The 16,757-nt window shown below is 44.7% G+C and overlaps 1 protein-coding gene across 9 annotated transcripts in view; it reads left to right on the top strand.

Moving 5' to 3' along the window:
• Positions 1–2,596: 2,596 nt before the first annotated feature.
• LOC144170057 (protein 5NUC-like) overlaps positions 2,597–16,757 on the top strand; it is a 41,493-nt gene continuing 27,332 nt past the window's right edge. Inside the window, exons 1-6 of one of the 9 annotated variants that reach the window (XM_077699584.1) lie at positions 4,600–4,778; positions 4,909–5,021; positions 5,375–5,512; positions 8,022–8,247; positions 11,108–11,293; positions 15,251–15,451. In XM_077699584.1, the coding sequence (XP_077555710.1) occupies positions 5,393–5,512; positions 8,022–8,247; positions 11,108–11,293; positions 15,251–15,451 (733 nt within the window). In that variant the 5' untranslated portion in view covers positions 4,600–4,778; positions 4,909–5,021; positions 5,375–5,392. Of the gene's footprint in view, positions 3,186–4,597; positions 4,880–4,908; positions 5,022–5,374; positions 5,513–8,021; positions 8,248–11,107; positions 11,294–15,250; positions 15,452–16,757 lie in introns of those variants that run through there. The other 8 variants (XM_077699586.1, XM_077699578.1, XM_077699579.1 and 5 more) reach the window with 8 other exon arrangements.

The raw sequence follows: 16,757 nt of genomic DNA, 5'->3' as shown, positions 1-16,757 counted from the left end.
TTTGACTGCGAGGAAGGAGAACCTTACTCCCTGAGGACTAAACTGTTAACTCAGCATAAACAGAACGGTGTGGGGCGTTGGTGAGGGCCACAGGTGAAGCTGTTTATTAGGCCCCATAACCAAAACTGTTAAGCGAAACCGAATGGGAAACCAAAAAAGTGTTGAAATCAAGCAGGCCATTTAATTAAGACTGCGGCAACGGACGAAAAGGACCCTGCAACTCTTTTTGCAACTTTTTTTTTTGAAATCTTAAATGCTTGCAGAACGTAGTCACCCAACACACCCAGTACTTAGATTAGGGGGTCGCAAAGTACCTCAGCCAAAAATAACTTCTCTATACCCGCCAGACAACTCGGAAACTCGCTCAAAAGATTTTTCTCTCTTTCCCGGTCTTCACATTCTTCGACAACCTGAATTACGTCAGTAAGGCCGTGTAGCTGCCGTTGGCCGGTTTTCCTGCAACTGCACCAATTGCAGTTGCACCAACTGCAGTTGCACTAATGAACGCTGTTTGATAGCAACATCAAAAAAGCGAAAAAAACAAAGCAGAAACGGAAGGCGTATCTGGTGTGACAAGCAAATCACGCAGTGCCGCTCCGTGCTGGCGATAACTATAGCTTTCGCAGTGGTTCCAGACGCGAGGAAAAGAGCGAAAGCGCTTATCCAAAGTGTTGCAGGGTACCTTGAAGGAGGGTGGGAAAGAGGGTTCAACCTTATATCAGCTTCTTGCCTTTAAATTATGCTCTCATTAAATTTGCAGTAACTTGTTTTTTCTACGATCACTGCCTCATTATTTGAAACTGGCTCACTAGCCTCATTCTACCTACTAACTAACGAAGGAAATTCTCGCTACAGTTCCGCTTCTGACCTAAGCTAAAGTTCGGGCGAGCAATAATCGAGTAGTGCGTTGTGTGCGATTCTAGAAGTGATCACAATAGACCGACTCCCGCCAACTGTAGCCTGTAAAAGCGGCGAGTAACTGTATATTTATAAACAAGAAAATTAATGTTTTGTTGGACCGCCGCCAGTCTAAGTAGTTTATGGAATTTCGCAGCTGTTAATGACGGCGACTATGACGGCGACGATGACAATGAAAAGATGACGATGATGACGACAAACGTCATCACCATCGCAAACATCATTGGCACGAGGAGTGTCAATAAATCATAGAGTTTCACACTAATATGTACTAGAGGGAAATCTATCGCCACTGTCTAGGGGAGCCGCGCTTCGGCGAGTGCTCCGTCATGTACCGCGGAGGCACGTTCCACTTGTCCTTGGCAGGACTCATAAATAGGCTGAAAAGTTGCCTCTGGCTGCATAAAAGCAACGACATTAATGTAAAAGATTATTCAAATTCGTGTTGTTATCATAAAATATAAGCTCCAAAAAGCTTTATTTGTCAAGGAGCGAAGCTTCATGCAAGATGAACAACAAAATATGTTTCCCTTTTTTGTTGACTTTATCATCAAGACAAAAAAAAAAAAGCCATGTGGCTAGCCAAGCCAAGTAGGCAAATAACGTCGCTAACTGCAACGGTGGCGCCCACGATAGACCACGATTGCAGCGATAGATTTCCCTCTAGTGTATATTAGTATGAAACTCTATGCAATAAATGGAGCTGCAGAAGCTTTGTGCGTACCGTACAGACAAGAGCACTATACACCGCTGTTAGGTTTTACAAGACGCTGCAAGGAGAGTAATCTCATTTGTTATCCTTGAAAAATTACTAGACCTTCCGATTCTTTTGCTCACCTGTAGACGGCGCCATTTACATCTTCTGAAGGTCATCAGTACCATCCTCCGTCGTCGTGTCCTCCAATTATTAAACACATCTTTGTAGGCCTCTCCTTTCTCCAAATGTCCTGTGCCGCTACTACGATACGAAGAAATCTGTAGCACACTTTCGGTGGTTCCGTCGTCAGATTTCTTGCCACCTGAAATAGCATGTCGAGATTTTCATTTCCAAAATGGGGATCGCTCTAACAGTGCCGCTCGAGGCTTCTAGGGCGGGTTTCTGTCGCAGGAATGCCTCCTCTGCACCACTGAACTGGACGCCTCATTAAATACTATTTCAGCGGTATTGTTTACGTCTGCCTATTCATTCTCCTAATTAGAATCCCCCAAATGTTGCTTCTAGTGCCTCCCTTGTGTTTCTGTGTTGCGTTTTTTCGATTTTTTGCTTTGACAATTTAACCTATACATTGCGTAATTTTGAGGCCTTGTAAGTGTAAAAAACGCCACATATCCCCCAACTCGAGAGTATCATGGCGCCCCCGTTGAACACGTAGATTATTGTCAGTAAAACGCTTACTGGGGCCGCGTAAAATAAGAAAGAAAAACAGAAAGGTGGGCGATCTTTTCTCAGTTCAGAAAGCCGCGAGCTGTCGCCGCTTCTAGGGCCCGCCCGATCAAATGTCCTTGCACTTCTTGACGCGAGGTGATCAGTTAGGATTACATTGCTAAGGGGTCTGGGAAAGAACTGAAAAAATAAATGGAATAAGGGAGTTAAACCACGCCCTTCGGTGCGAATGTAACTCCTCACCTACGTGTCCTGTGTCATGTGGCTGCACACAGCACTCAACATTTATAATTTCATAAGCTACCCCTTTGGACTATCCACTGATTGGGTATGTGTCATTCGAACAGAAGCATCGCCACCATCATCAAACGCCGCGATGATGGAACAAAATTTTCAAGCCCTTCCTTCGTAAGCCTTCGGCGGGGACGCCAAGAATGAATGGCAAATTCTGGAGGACCCACGCAGTTGTCCTGGGACTAGGCGAATGATTGGGGTCAGTCCAGGGATTGCCACTTGAAGGATGAGTCGAACAACTGAGCCCCCGCGACTTCATCGAGCATTGCACCGAAGGCCCGTGATATAAGCTACCTCAGCGAGAGTTTCCCTCATCTGTCTTGCTCCGAGTGAGGACATCTCTTCACCACGGATTGATGTCGTCTGCATTGAAGTCACACCAAAATCGAGGATGTGGGGTGCCGAGGTCGTTTTCGGCATTCTCCTGCTATGGAGTACGGCCAGTTGCCCCGTCTTTGGCGAGTTTACACTCACCGTTTTGCACACGAATGACGTGCACTCGCACATTGAAGAAAGCAGCAAGCATGGTGGACTATGCAGCGGGGACCGCGAGGAGTGCGTCGGTGGTGTTGCCAGGATTGTGACCAAAGTGAGTCGCCGCTGGCATTATGGCTTATCTATCAAACGTGGAGCGTGCAGACGGCCGCCCTCAATAGCTATTATTATTATTTATTGATTTCAGGAAACTGTAGATCTAGTTGAGGGATTATTACAGGAGGGGAGTGACATATTAAAAACAAGGCTGCGTCTAATCTCACGGCAAGCGTGAGAATTACCTCCGGGAAATTCTCACGGCAGTTTCCATAAAAGCTGGCTGGACTAAAATACGCTGAATAATATTGCCTCTCAACGTAACCTAACAAAACCCAACCTAACATAACCCAACCTAACGTATCATAACGTACCCAAATCCACTCCAACTGTACAATCCTAACATAACCCAGCCCAAAGACATAGAATACAAACTATCTTTAACTGAATCCAACCTATTTCAGAAGTCCTGTGCGTCCGATCTTCTGATATATTATTTACCAGGATAAAAAAGCGTTAACAAAATCACCATGAGCGAGAACATCAAAAATTTTGAAACCTAAAAAAAAACTTCGCCTATGCTGGACTTGAATCTGAGCCTTCACGTTCAAAAGCAAGTGCTATAACATAGCACCACGGGAGCATCCGTAGGAACGAGTTTTTAGGAACTAATAGTCCCATAAAATCTCCTGAGGGGCCTGCTTAGCCAATCAGAGGCGACTGCCGTGAGAAATTCCTGACGGTAATTTTCACGGTGGCCGGGATAATAGACACTACCTCAAAACAAACAATATACAGACTCTGTAAAACAAATTCTAAGCTATTGAAAATACAATATTGGGCCACTTCCGCAACTGAGACGCGAGGACTTGTGAAACAGCAGAGCTGGCGGTCTTCCCTATAGCATTGGCTTTTCATTGGTCTACCCATCTTATCAATAAAACGGACACTTAAACCCGCCGAGCGCACACCATCTCTATCAACTAGAACAACACCACCTGCACGTCAGAGCTTAGGTCATCACTAGGCGCAGCCAATCCCTCACGCGCGCTTCCCCACCCGAACATCTGTCCGCTTCAACTAGTTCAGCCGAAGTCGAAAGCCAACGCCCGCGCTACCAACCCAAAGGAAATGCTGAGTGCCACGAATGCGATGATAGCTCAACCGAATAGACGCCGGTTTTATAACGCGAAGGACAAAGATTTGATTCCGACCACAGGAAGCGTTTTCTTCTTGAGTCGCGCACTCCCCACACCTTCCCGTCGGTTCCTTTCCTCCTCGCCACTCTCCCTGGCACTTTTTGGCCAATCATTTTTCTCCTTTCCACTTTGCTACACTGGGTTTTGAGCGACGCCATGCTCGGATGGAACTCGAGCTGAAACAACTCCTCGGTTAAAAGCATAAAAGCATAGACACGGTGTTGCAACATTCGACGCAGTCGAGGGCAAAAACATTGTTGTGTCTGCACGATGTTGCGAAATTCGACGCAGTCGAGGGCAAACACATTGTTGTGGCTGCACAGATGATAACAGAGGTCACTTTCTGGTGCACAGATTTCAAGCATGGACAAATAGTTACAACGTGCGACGCAGTAAACGACGAAGCAATCATCATGGCCTCATAAATGTCATCCCGGATTCACTAGCAAGGAGTACAAAATTTTTCAGCTGTCGGCTTGATCGCATTTCAGTCACGCATAGCTTTTGGAAAAAATTGCGAAGAAATATGTCATTACAAGAGTATTCTTCACGTGTATGACAATGCTTTTTTCGTGTTTGCAGATGGCGGTCATTATGAAGTGGAAGTGGAAGAGCAATAATTTTTGCGTAACACTCTTTGACCCATAAGGGTCCCTCTAAGAAGTTATGCTCTTTCGAAGCTTTGCTGTGGAGTAGTGAGTTTGGTGAACATATTTCATTTCCGAATAGAAGTACCCTACCACGGATATTTAGTAAATAAGCCGGCAGTATGCATGCAAAAAGTCGTCCTACGTAATTTTGTTAACTCAAGGGTATCTTTATTGTCATATAGGAGCATTGTTTCCCAAGTTGTTTCTATTTCATTTCGAGTGAGCACCTTTTATGTGAGCTTTTTTCGTCATAGCAAAGCCACGACTAACTTGGGCCACCACTTTTTTTTTTGTACCTATTACTGTAAAAAAGTAATCGAATTACTGTACTTCAAAGGACTGTGATGAGCGTTATCATGCCTGAATGTATACGCATAAAATATTTTTTTTCTTCGCAGGTTAACGAGATCAAGAAGATGTACCCAGACACCATATTCGTGAACGCTGGTGACTTCTTTCAGGGCACAGCGTGGTATACTGTGCTGAAAGAAGCGCTGATTTCGGAGGTTATGGTCAAAATGGGCTACGACTATGCGGTAAGTCCCTCCGTCATTGCGCACATCCCTATGCCATCCATGTTTGATTTACCGGCCACTCTGGGCAGATAAAATATATTTCTAAAGTCTAAACGCTGATGTTATGAAGCCGGCTTTTGTTTTAACTCCGTGGCAGTGCTCCCAGGCAAACACTACGATCGTTTTAAAGGGACCGTGAAACAAGACATATCCCGCTTTAATTTGATAGAACATATATAATTCGCTCAACTCCCTTCCAGCGCCGAAGGTCGTTCTTCTCACCAGCACAAATATGAATGTGATCACAAATATTGACAAGGTTACAAACTTTCTGCTCCAAGTGTCAGGCGTGGCATCATCGGTAAGGTACCAAAATCGTATCAATACATGCTAAACCTAGGGTCGCAATTTATTACCCAAACACGCAATACAAGAAACGAACGGAAGGGTTAAGGTGAGGACTAGCACCCGAATTTGAATCATACGAGCTAAAGTGTATATATATATATATATATTCCACCACTTTCCACACCATTCTTCGCATAATTGTGGTCTCGCAGAAACTCCGTCTCCCTTGATAACAACATCAGCGTTTTCTGTTTAAACATGTACCGTTACCAACTAGTACAACACCAAGCTTTCCTGCAACACTCAATGTCTCACCACCTTGCTGGCATTCAAGCGCTGCAATGAAACGGATCAACCAGAAGCACCATTTTCGTGCAGCATTGCCCATTTTCGACCGCCTTTCTGGGTGGCGAAAATAGCACCAACTAGATACCGTGGGGCCTTGTAGAAGTACGAGAAAAGGACTGGTCAGCCTCCACACTTGCATCCGTTTTTTTTCTTTGTTGCCGTTTTAGCGTCATTTATTGACGTTTGTGTAAAAATTGTCATGGTTGCGATTCAGAAGGGGGCAGTCTTTAAAACGAACTAAGCTTGTATTTCGTCCCCTTGGACTTGTAAGGGCTTCTCTCCGACACCAAGGCTGCTGATCCCTTTACGTGAAGAACGTGGTCATAAGACCGCTTTTTAGCCCTATTGCAACGTAGAAGAGAAGTTTTACAGAAAGATTTGTCACAGCGAATTATGTAAATAGGCAACGCTATCGACGCACGAGCGCGGGAATGGCTTACTTGAAGCTTTGGCTTCAATAAAAGCAAGCCAATATTGCACACAAATATCTTGATTGATTGAAGGGATTAAACGCGCCGGCGCAACGCAGGCGATGAGGCGCGCCGTAGTAGAGGACTCCGGATTAATTTCGACCACCTGGGGATCTTTAACGTGCGCCGAAATCTCGTACACATGGGCGTTTTTGCTTTTCGCCTCCATCAGAAAAGCGGCCGCCGCAGCCGGTACTCCAACCCGCGACCTCGTGCTCAGCAGCGCAACGCCTTAGCCACTGAGCCACCGCGGCGGGTACCCATAACTATCTTACGGATGTCACTATGCGAAAATAAGGTTAACCGACTGAAGACATAAATACTGCCCCAATAAATCGAACTTTGTTAGCCCCTGTCGAAGCTGGAGAGAGAGAGAGAAAATTTAATGAAAGCTGACGAGGTCAGCCTCACTAACGGTACAACTTGCTACTCCAGATGGGGTGAGTATACAGTGAGATGACAAGGAAAATAGAGAGAGAAAAAGAAAAGGAAGAAAAAAAAGTGGAGGGGGAGGACAGGTGCACACAAAATAAATTGTATATGTCCAGAGGGTTCACAGAACCACTTCTAGCCCTGCTTCCGCAAGAAAAGTAAGCAAAGTTTTTGTTCCCAGCACTGACTCATAACGATTTCGCCAGAGTCCAAGGAAGTGTGAGAGTTCTAGAGGACCTCCACGTCGGAGTCGCACAAGTGCCTTAGGTGCTGTTGCCCGCTGACTAGAATATCGCGGGCAGTGGCTGAAAATGTACCTGATGTTGTCGGGTGTATGCTGTACACAATGGTGACTCTACCGAGCCCAGCGTATACAAGAAGCTTCGGGTGCATGCAACGTCAAGTCGCAGCCGGTGTAGCACGCCTTCAGTGTGCTTTGTAGACCCCGCGGATGCCGGAAGTCGCACTTAGGGTCTATAGCATAAAGAGGCGCGTAACTTCTCAGAGGATCCTGCCAAGCCGGCAGCTGGAGTTGCCATCCTTGGTCGATTGCAGCTGCTGTGCTATCCTTGTTGTGTTGGCATGTTCAGATCCATATGAGGAGCTTTTTTTTTCGATTCCAGAATCAATCGAAAATTTTGTCAGTGGGCCTAAATGCAACGCTCTCAAAGTTAACTTCCCCTAGCTGACATGTAGAAAATATCATGTAATAGCTTTGAGAGCGCTTCATCTAGGCCCGGTCAAATTTTCGCTTGTTTTAGCAATTCTGTTCAGCTGGATTTGACTCATTTCTCAAAAAAGAGCTCCACATATATGTTTGCAATTGTGGTTTAATTTTTGTGCGAGTTGTACTGTGAACTGCCTCCACAAACGGTAAACCACATTAGCGACAGCGCAAGAAGCTGAATTAGCACTCCGGCACGCGTATGCAGTGTCTCGGGAACCACGAGTTCGACAATGGGCCCGCCAGTCTGGCGCTGTTTCTCGAAAAAGTCGCTCGCTCGCGCCTCAAGATCGTCAGCTGCAACACCGACTTCTCGCGCTCCAGCAAGCTGCGCCACATCAAGCTGCCCAAATCTGTCGTTGCGAACATGCATGGGACAAAGGTTGGAATCATTGGGGCCGTGCTCGAAGACACAAAGTTCCTCTCGAATCCAGGTGAGTGGCGCAAACTCCCGTCTCTTGACGGTTAAACGATGCAAGACTGCTTGAAGTTTAGTTCTAATTTGAGGTTCAGAGCGCCAGAACTAACGATGTACCGTGAAGTGCACCGTAGTACAGAGCGAGACGTAGTAATACTGTTGGCCCTCGTCCGCAGTAACACCCTCGGAGCATGAAAAAAAAAATGAGATCAGCGTGATGCGGTACATGTCTTACTAGAGGCGATTGTTTGGTCTATAATGTGGCTCCTTTTTACGAGCAACGTTTAGGGCCTACATTAGCCTTCTAGAGTGTGTTTTCTATCTGCTCCTTTAATTTTGGCTCTTGTGAATGACGTTTTCTTTCAAAACGGATCTGCAGTTTCATCCTACGTAACTGTAAAGTTGTTAAAAATTCAGATTTGTTTTGAGTTCTTGTGCTCTGGCTTCCTGAATTAGCCTTGGTATACTGTTACTGAGAGCAGTCGAGAAGTAAATTAAATTTTCAGTATTGTTATTCCATCGTAAATGAGGTTGTGCATAATTTTTTAGGGGCAGCACACGCAAAATTTCCGCAGGACGATCCAGTCGTAATGAAACTTTGCTTCATGAAATTTAAAGGAAGGCTAGGTAAAATGGATGACGCTTTGGCGGTGTCAAACGCGCGTGCACTGATGAAATTGACTCAGAGACGGTCCTAACGTAATTTTAGAATTTGTTGGCCAGTACAGAGGTAATATATACAATCGTAGAGATCGATTTCAGATGACTAAATGTTGATCGCTGTACCTGATAAACTGTTTCGCAAAACGGTAGAGTTAACGGCTAGCTTTTCACGATTGAGCGTGATATTGGCCCGTTCTTTGTGTGCTTCATATATCACGGACATGTCCCGGTTTTAAAATTTGCAAATATATTTTTGTTAGCCATACATGGATGCTCAAAATCTTGAGTATCGTGAGAAAACTCTATGTAATTTTTTTTATGATGTGGTACATCTATCATCAATGAAGCAGTCCATGTAAGTTTAGCAGGTGTCAAGTCTCTTTATTGACGTAAAGAAGAAACAAGAAAGGCAACTACTTCACACATCTCGCCGCTAGGTCAACACACTGAACGTGCTCAAGTGAACAGTGCATAAAATTAAATGAGAGACGAGCAAATGGAAGAAAGAAATGTTTGATTACAAGATGACCGGCAGATGGAAAAGTCGTGATCCTATTATGGAAAAAAAAGGGGGGGGGGTCTTCTCAGTGTGTGATAAGGTTAAGAAAATGTCGGCAGCTAGTGCCCGCATTTGTAAAGTTGGCTCTCTACGTTTGAGAATATTATATCGAAAAGAAAAACGTGAAATCACGGAAAACAATTTCTTCGAAGCTAAGTGCCTAAATGCTCCTCGTATTCGTCTGCGTGTTGTTAGCAAGCTTGCCCATTAAAAACTCAAAAAGTTGTCCAGTCGTGCCAGTATGTAATGAGTGTATTTCTGCTGAAATTATTATTTTTCGTAGAGGAAGCGGTGTATAGTCTTAAGTCATAGGCCCTCTTCTGATCAGTTACCTTTCGAGTAGTTTCTTCGAGGCGTGGGTTGTACTCCTTGTCAGGACTTAGTACTACAATGCATTCGGATTGCTGGAATAGAAGGTGCAAGGAAAGAGTACGGCGTCAATAAATACTTTGCCAGTACTCACTTTTTTCCCATTGGAACTCCAGCTTTTCTTTCGTAAAGAGCGCGATTTTGCGGAGAGGATGCGACGACTGCATTCAAGCTGGCATGGTGTCGCCATCTGGCAGCTTGTTTGACACAAGACGAAGATTGTTTTGAAAGCCGCGTAAAGATGGCACGAGAAGTACGAAAGGATCCACTGAGGCGGCAATTTTCCAATGTAGCAAAGCGGGTAGAGGCACTGGCTGACCTTTCTCCGTGCATCCCCAGTTAAAGTGGGAACGGGTCCGATTTTTTTAAAAAGATCGAGGCAATAACAGAGACTGCACAGAAATACTTCCCGTCGCTTGCGTCCAACTACTCACATGATATTACAGATATGTGACTGATACGATGTGCACCCCCGCAACAGTAACAAATTGTCGCGGCAGCTGCAGGAATTAAATTTGAGATTGATAACTACCACCGAAAAGTTTTCCCTGTTTTTTCATTTTCTAAGAAAAACGTATCTTTCCCCTACGTCCTAAAAAAACTGTTTTCCCTTGAGAGGCCGAAAGGCGCTCGTCTTTCTGCCGCCTCGACATAGAGCGAATATAAAAATTGTGGTGAGCTGATACGCATGAAAATATTGTTAATGGGTGTTATTTTACTGCACGCAGTGAGGACACTGCGTCAAAATTGGACAGTCTGTCGAGGCCCGCCGCGACTATCACTTTTATTTCCATTTATTTTCATCGCCAGTAGCTCGCGTAATGAGTCCGTTCGTCTTGCACGGCGCTGGGATCCGGCTGGGCCGAACTTACAAGCCTTGCAAGCCGCTTCCGTAACATTAAGAAAAATGATGGCGGAAGAATTACAGCAAATAAGACTTACTCACCCTTGTGACTTCAGTCTCGCACGTTGTAAACGCTTGCCAGCGTGCGGTCTTTATTCGATTGGTATCGCTAAAATGGTCCATACTCTTGTTATGAGGAGGGTTAGGAAGACCTCACCTCCTTTAATTTTACGAAGAACCCGTTGTAAAATAATTAAACAATTAATTGTACACAAACTGATGTTCCGGTGAGCTGTGAAATTAGCAATAACACCTGAGCGGTAGCATCGATAGAGACAGACTTTTATTTTGTTTGAAAGCTTCGCCGTAGCAGTCATGTGAGCGGGCGAAGCAGGGCAAAGCATTGCGCCCGCCCGACTCTGTATGCAACTCATCTTCCAGGGTCCGTTAGGTTCATGGATGACATGAAGTCAATACGACGAGAAGCTGCGTGGCTAAAAAGGAAGGGCGTGAAGATCATCATTGCAATCACGCACTTGGGCTATTCGAGAGACGTCGAATTAATCCGGAACATCACCGACCTGAGCCTCGTCGTCGGTGGCCATTCGAACACCTTCCTTTACTCTGGTGCGTACTGCCTGTCAGTTATCCCTGGTTTTGTGAAAGCCGTTCATTCAATTATAATAACGCCACATAAATAGTAGTTTTGAAACGGTAAATGTTACCACCATTATAAGCTCATGTAGCTGTTTTGAATCGACGCACAGAAATGCAATAAAATGTTTAGCTATAAAATTCCTTTGGATTGTGCTTCTTCACGAAGTTAGCTGGGGGGGGGGGGAGATAATGAGCAAGGGTGTGAGACACTGTAATTTAACGAAAACTAAAAGCTGTGAATGTCCTTCCTATAACAGAATATTCAGCTTTTCTCTCCTGTGCAAGATTCCTGCCTTCCGGCAGTAACTTTAATGTTTTGCCTATTCGCCGAAACATTTAACTTAAAAACATACTCGTTAAAGCTGAAGGATTGGAAGAACAGGACGAACATTAGTCACGTGGAATCACACTTGGTTCACTAGACACCGCAGCAGTGCTGGAAGTACGGAAAGGTAAGAGAATAGAGGGAACTTACATATGACTCTTGGTCGAAATATATAGAAGGGCTGTGCAGGCCGGATCGTCGTCATTATCATCATCAGCCTGTTCAGGTCCACTGCAGGACGATGGCCCCTCCCATTGACCTCCAACCACCTCTGTCCTGCGCTACTCGAGATCACAGTTTACCCCCGAAGTTCCGCATTTCATCCCTCCATCGTGTTATTCTAGACTCATATTTTGATATCCACACTGTTACCCTAATTTTTCACCTGTTGTCTGTTCGTCTCACTAAATGGTCAGCCCAAGTCCATTTCTTTTTTTTATTATTTGAACTATGATATCTTCTACTCTAGTTTGTTCTCTGATCTGGGTAGCACGTTTCTTATCCCTGAGTGTTATACCTATCATTATTCGTTCCATGGCACGTTGAGCCGACCTCAGTTTGCTTTCTGCTTGTTTAGTAAGGCGCCACGTATCAGCTCGGTATGTCATCACCGGCAGTATGCACTGGCTGTGTATTTTTCTTTTGAGTGACACAAGTAGTAGCTTACTTTTCATTATTTGGGAGGGCGTGCCGAGTGCTCCCCAACCCATACCTCTTCTGTGCCGAATTTCTGTCTCCTGGTTGGGGCCAGCACTAACCATCAGTCCGAGGTAGTTATATTTCGTTACTTACTCTAGCGTTTCGTTTCCTAAGCTGAAGGAGACGTTCTTGACGTGCTTATTCCTCCTTACTTTAGATTTATTCATATTTTTTTAAGTCCCACGGCTGTGCTTTCTACATCGTTTATCTGGGTTTTGCAGTCTCACTCAGCAAGACTATGTCGTCCGCAAACCTCAAATGGCTCAAGTATTCCCTGTTTATCCATAATTTTATATTTTCCCAGTCAAGCTTTTTAAATACCCCCTCCAGACATGCTGTGAATAGTTTTGGAAAGTAAGTATCTTCACGTCTCACTCCCGTTCGGATGGGAAATTTATCGCTGTTTGTGGAGGGTTATCCTGCCTGTGCATCCCTTATAGTATATGTCGTCTGGAAGTCTTATGTAGGTTTCCTCTATGTCCTGGTCTTTTAGTGCTTCTAAAACGGCTGCGGTAAGTACGCAATCAAACTCTTTGTCTTCATCTCTAAATGTCATGTAAGAGGGTTTAGTGTACTCTGCCGATTTTTCTATCACTTGGTTGATGAAGCAGATTTGATCCATGGTTGGGTACCCGTTCCTAAACCCAGCCTAATCTCTTGCTTGAGGGAACCTAGGCTATCACCTTTGCGTCTGACTATAACTTTGGTAAGCAGCTTGTAAACAACTGAGAGTAGGCTTAGTGGTCTGTATTTCTTGAGGTTTTTGGGATATCCATTCTTATAAATCCGAATAATGTTGGCATTTGTCCAGGCTATGGGCACTTTTTGAGTCTTCAAGCATTCCGAAAATAGCACTGCAAGCTTTTCCAGTACAATATCTCCTCCCTCCTTCAAAAGATTTACGGTTATGACGTCGTCGCCTACAGCATTTGCTACTTTCACGCCTTTGAGAGCCTTTCCAACTTCATCTTTAGTCATTAGTGGGGCATCGCTAGTTGAGCTTCTCAGTAGTTTCTCTTGTTCCAACGTGGCTGGCATACAGCCTGGTGTAGAATCATTCTGCTATGTAATTATCTCGTCGAAGTTGTGCGAAATGTTTCCCTGCTCATCTATGAGTGCATACATCCTGTCTTTTCTGATGGCTAGCTTTCTCTTATTTGTTTTCAAGCTTTTCCCTACTTGCAGCGTTTCCTCGATCACTGACATGTTATATGCACGAATGATTTTTGTTTTATTTCTGTTAATCAGTTTTGACAGCTCGGGCAATTCAATCCAATCCACTGTAATTGACACTTTCATGTTCTTACGTTTGGCAACTAACTCCTTCTTTTTCTTAGTTTTCCAGTTTGTTCCCTACAAGCTGCTTCTCCCACAGCTGCTGCTGATTCACTGAGTGCCGATGTTAGGTTGTCTTTTAACCTGTCTACAATGACTACCGTTCTGCTCGTTCAAAAGCGAGAATTTGCTTTGAAGAGTTATTTTAAACTCCGGCCATCTGGCTCTGACTGGTTCCATGCAGAGTTTCTCGGTTTTCACGAGTTTCGTTCTTTCTATTCTGAGATCCAGCCTTAGCTTGCATCTAACCATCCTAAACATCCTGTGATCGCGAATCTTATGTAGCACCTCTACGCCTCGCATGGTACCCGGGTTGTCACTATAATAAAGACAATTTTGTTTTTGGTTGTACCATACGGACGTTTCCATGTTCATTTCCAATTCGTTCGTTTGTAGAAGACGGTGTTCATTAACCTGAGGTTATTTTTCTCTTCAAATACCAGCAGTGTATCTCCTCGACTGTTGCGATTATCTATTCCGAAGTTCCCCACTGACCTTTCTCCAATTTGCTTCTTACCAACCTTTGTGTTCAAGTCTTCCGCCACAATTGGGAACTGCGTTGTTGCTCTCTTCATTGCCGATTCGACGTCCTCGTAGAAGCTATCTACGCATTCATCGTTACAGCTGGTTTTTGGTGCATGGGCCTGTACTATCTTTAACTTGTATCGCTTCTATTGCTTGAGCACGACAGCCGCGAAGCTTTCGCTAATGCTGAAAAACTCCACATTTCCTGCTGTTTCTCCATATATTAAAAATTTCATCCCGTGTTCTTCCATCTCTTGGAGTCCACTGTAGCATAGAATATGCCCGCTAGTGAGCTCCATGAACCCTTCTGTCCTTCTAACTTCGCTTAATCTTATAATATCCCACTTTCGTGCGTGCCTGTAGTGATAATGAACCAGCGTTTGTCGGTCCTTCACAAAAAAATTACTCCCACCTCACCTCGCGGGAACCCCTGTGTAGATGCGACGCACAGGGGGTTCCGTTGTTGTTTCCGTTAGGTTGATTCTCCCATCGCGTGAAACGTGCCGTGAACCCCCTGCCGCGGCTATGACGCAACGTGGCGCGGCTATGACGCAACACAATCCAACACAATCCACTTTAATCCAATCCAATCCAAATCCAATCCAATCCAATCCAATGCAAGCCAAGCCAACCCAAGCCAATCCAATCCAATCCAATCCAATCCAATGCCCCTGGCGAGAGAGTTTTCGCTATCAGAGAGGAGAGGGGGTGAGCGGCGGCGAGTGAATGAGATGCAGTCGCATCTAAAAGTTCCCGATCAGATTGGGAGTAAAACGGGGGATACCATTCCGCCAAAATGGTGCACAGCGTGTCGGGAAGGGGTATTCCGGAAGCTTGACAGGGAGGCGGCCGGGTACATATAAACTGCGAATTCTTGAGCCACTTCACGTTTACGGACAATATAGCCGCGTTCAGTCGATCAGGGAACACCTGCCAAAATGATACGGGACCTGGAGTCAGAAAGCGGGCGATATGGTTAACGATGAATAATCACGTTGAGTACTGTCAAATTGAAGGAACACACGGATAATCATGTTTCCCAGGAACGGATCATCCACCCGAGAACGAGCCGGCCGGTCCCTATCCGACTACAGTGCTCAGGGGTGACGGCAGTACTGGGCTCGTTGTTCAAGCCTTCTGGTTCGGCAAGTTCCTTGGTTTCCTTAGGATTACCTTTGACAACAGTGGGAAGGTCTCGTCCTGGTCTGGCAATCCAATCCTCATAGATTCTTCAGTTCCAGATGGTAAGAACTTCCCGCCAACCAGTCGTTTAGTTTAAAGACGAGTGATAATACGTTTGTATGGCCCAGATGGCTTTTAGGGCACTATCTTGTAGGCACCAAAGTTATTGAATGAATTTACTGCGTAATAAGGGTGTGAAAAGATACAAGGGCTAAAAAATTAGCCCATTCGCAAGTCACTGAATACTCGTACGGGAAATTCGGAAAAGTACACTTTGACTGAGACTTCGTGAGTATAGAGTCCCTTGCACTAAAATCCTCACTCTTACGTCCACGTTCCGGGATCATTCGTCGCAATTTGACACTCCAAACTCGCCAGGGCATTATGCGCGGACCGCCATTTTGATAATTGATGAGCCTTGTCCAGGCTTGGCTACGTAGTACAGAGGGAGTCTGCATTTGTTTAGAAGCAACTTTACGAAATCGATGCAAAAATACGTCTAAACTTAAACGACAGGTTAATAAAATGTTTTAGTTGTGGTTTCGCCCATTTGCATTAAAATCTTGTTTAAGGAGCATGTGACTGAAACCACGCTATCCACAATCTTAGTGGGCATCGGTTGGCCATACAGCCGACCTCTGATATTACGTAGTCGAAGACTGAAAAAAATTCATTGATTATGGAACGAATGTTGAAATCCGCCAAACTTTTATTTATGCGCGCATGAATGTGGCACTGCTGTTGTCTGCATAGTAATGTGGAGGGTCCCAGTTAAAAAAGTCCCACAATAGCAACAACAACAAAAAAAAAAGACTGTGCGAAGTTTTCCAGAAGTATCCTTGGCATGAGTAGTTAGTTTTTTCTTTGGCAGAAGCTCTGCAACGAGATATATCTGTTAGAAACTGCAGAAGTGGGACCCACAACGTTGATTTTTAACAACAATGCTTTCCAAACAGTCGATTACGTACTTCTATGTTTGAAAATTATTTTACAATGTTAGATAATGAGTGAAGTAAGGGTTTAGTGCACTGTGGAGTCCAGCTACTCTCGTTGTGTGCTTTCTATTGCCCCGTGACATGACAACAGTGGCATATAAACGGATTTATTTCTTTATTCTAGAACACGTGCATTTATTCCAATATCTCCGTGTTCTCGTAGCAGGATAAGTGATTATGTCTAGATGGTTACTTTGCAACCTTAAGGCAGACATATTTTCATGGCTTTTGGGTAGAACTAATTGCGAACTAGGCTGCAGTCCGCTTTTCGTGCTTTACATTATGGTTTTTCCTTCCACCCTATCACATGTTATCCGTCATTTCCCCCAAAAAGATCATTCCCTAGCATTATTTAATTAAGCACCTCTGAACT

The sequence above is a fragment of the Haemaphysalis longicornis genome, unplaced genomic scaffold, assembly GCF_048455015.1.
Source record: "Haemaphysalis longicornis isolate Haplotype H1 unplaced genomic scaffold, Haemaphysalis longicornis Haplotype H1 scaffold_2, whole genome shotgun sequence".
Classification (NCBI taxonomy): domain Eukaryota; kingdom Metazoa; phylum Arthropoda; class Arachnida; order Ixodida; family Ixodidae; genus Haemaphysalis; species Haemaphysalis longicornis.
The sequence above is the reverse complement of the archived record's forward strand: the minus strand, read 5'-3'. Positions and strand labels throughout refer to the sequence as shown.